The sequence below is a fragment of the Plectropomus leopardus genome, unplaced genomic scaffold (genome assembly GCF_008729295.1).
Source record: "Plectropomus leopardus isolate mb unplaced genomic scaffold, YSFRI_Pleo_2.0 unplaced_scaffold30780, whole genome shotgun sequence".
Lineage (NCBI taxonomy): Eukaryota > Metazoa > Chordata > Actinopteri > Perciformes > Serranidae > Plectropomus > Plectropomus leopardus.
Window position 1 is genome coordinate 1 of NW_024633575.1, and position 485 is coordinate 485.

At 56.1% G+C, this 485-nt stretch overlaps 1 protein-coding gene across 1 annotated transcript; it reads right to left on the reverse strand.

Moving 5' to 3' along the window:
• Positions 1–4: 4 nt before the first annotated feature.
• On the reverse strand, positions 5–482 carry LOC121938664 (polyubiquitin-B-like; the record flags this gene model as incomplete). The annotated part of the gene is made up of 1 exon (XM_042481846.1): positions 5–482. A coding segment is annotated over one exon (478 nt), but the record flags the coding sequence as incomplete, so codon positions are not given.
• Positions 483–485: the final 3 nt, after the last annotated feature.

The following is a 485-nucleotide window of genomic DNA, read 5'->3' on the forward strand; positions in this document are numbered from 1 at the left end:
ATCAGACGCTGCTGGTCGGGAGGGATGCCCTCTTTGTCCTGGATTTTGGCCTTGACGTTCTCAATGGTGTCGCTTGGCTCCACCTCCAGGGTGATGGTCTTGCCTGTGAGGGTCTTGACGAAGATCTGCATACCACCACGGAGACGCAGGACCAAGTGCAGAGTAGATTCTTTCTGGATGTTGTAGTCAGAGAGGGTGCGTCCGTCTTCAAGCTGCTTGCCAGCAAAGATCAGACGCTGCTGGTCGGGAGGGATGCCCTCTTTGTCCTGGATTTTGGCCTTCACGTTTTCAATGGTGTCACTGGGCTCCACCTCCAGGGTGATGGTCTTACCGGTGAGGGTTTTCACGAAGATCTGCATGCCGCCTCTCAGACGCAGCACCAGGTGGAGGGTGGACTCCTTCTGGATGTTGTAGTCAGAGAGGGTGCGTCCGTCTTCAAGCTGCTTTCCAGCAAAGATCAGACGCTGCTGGTCGGGAGGGATGCC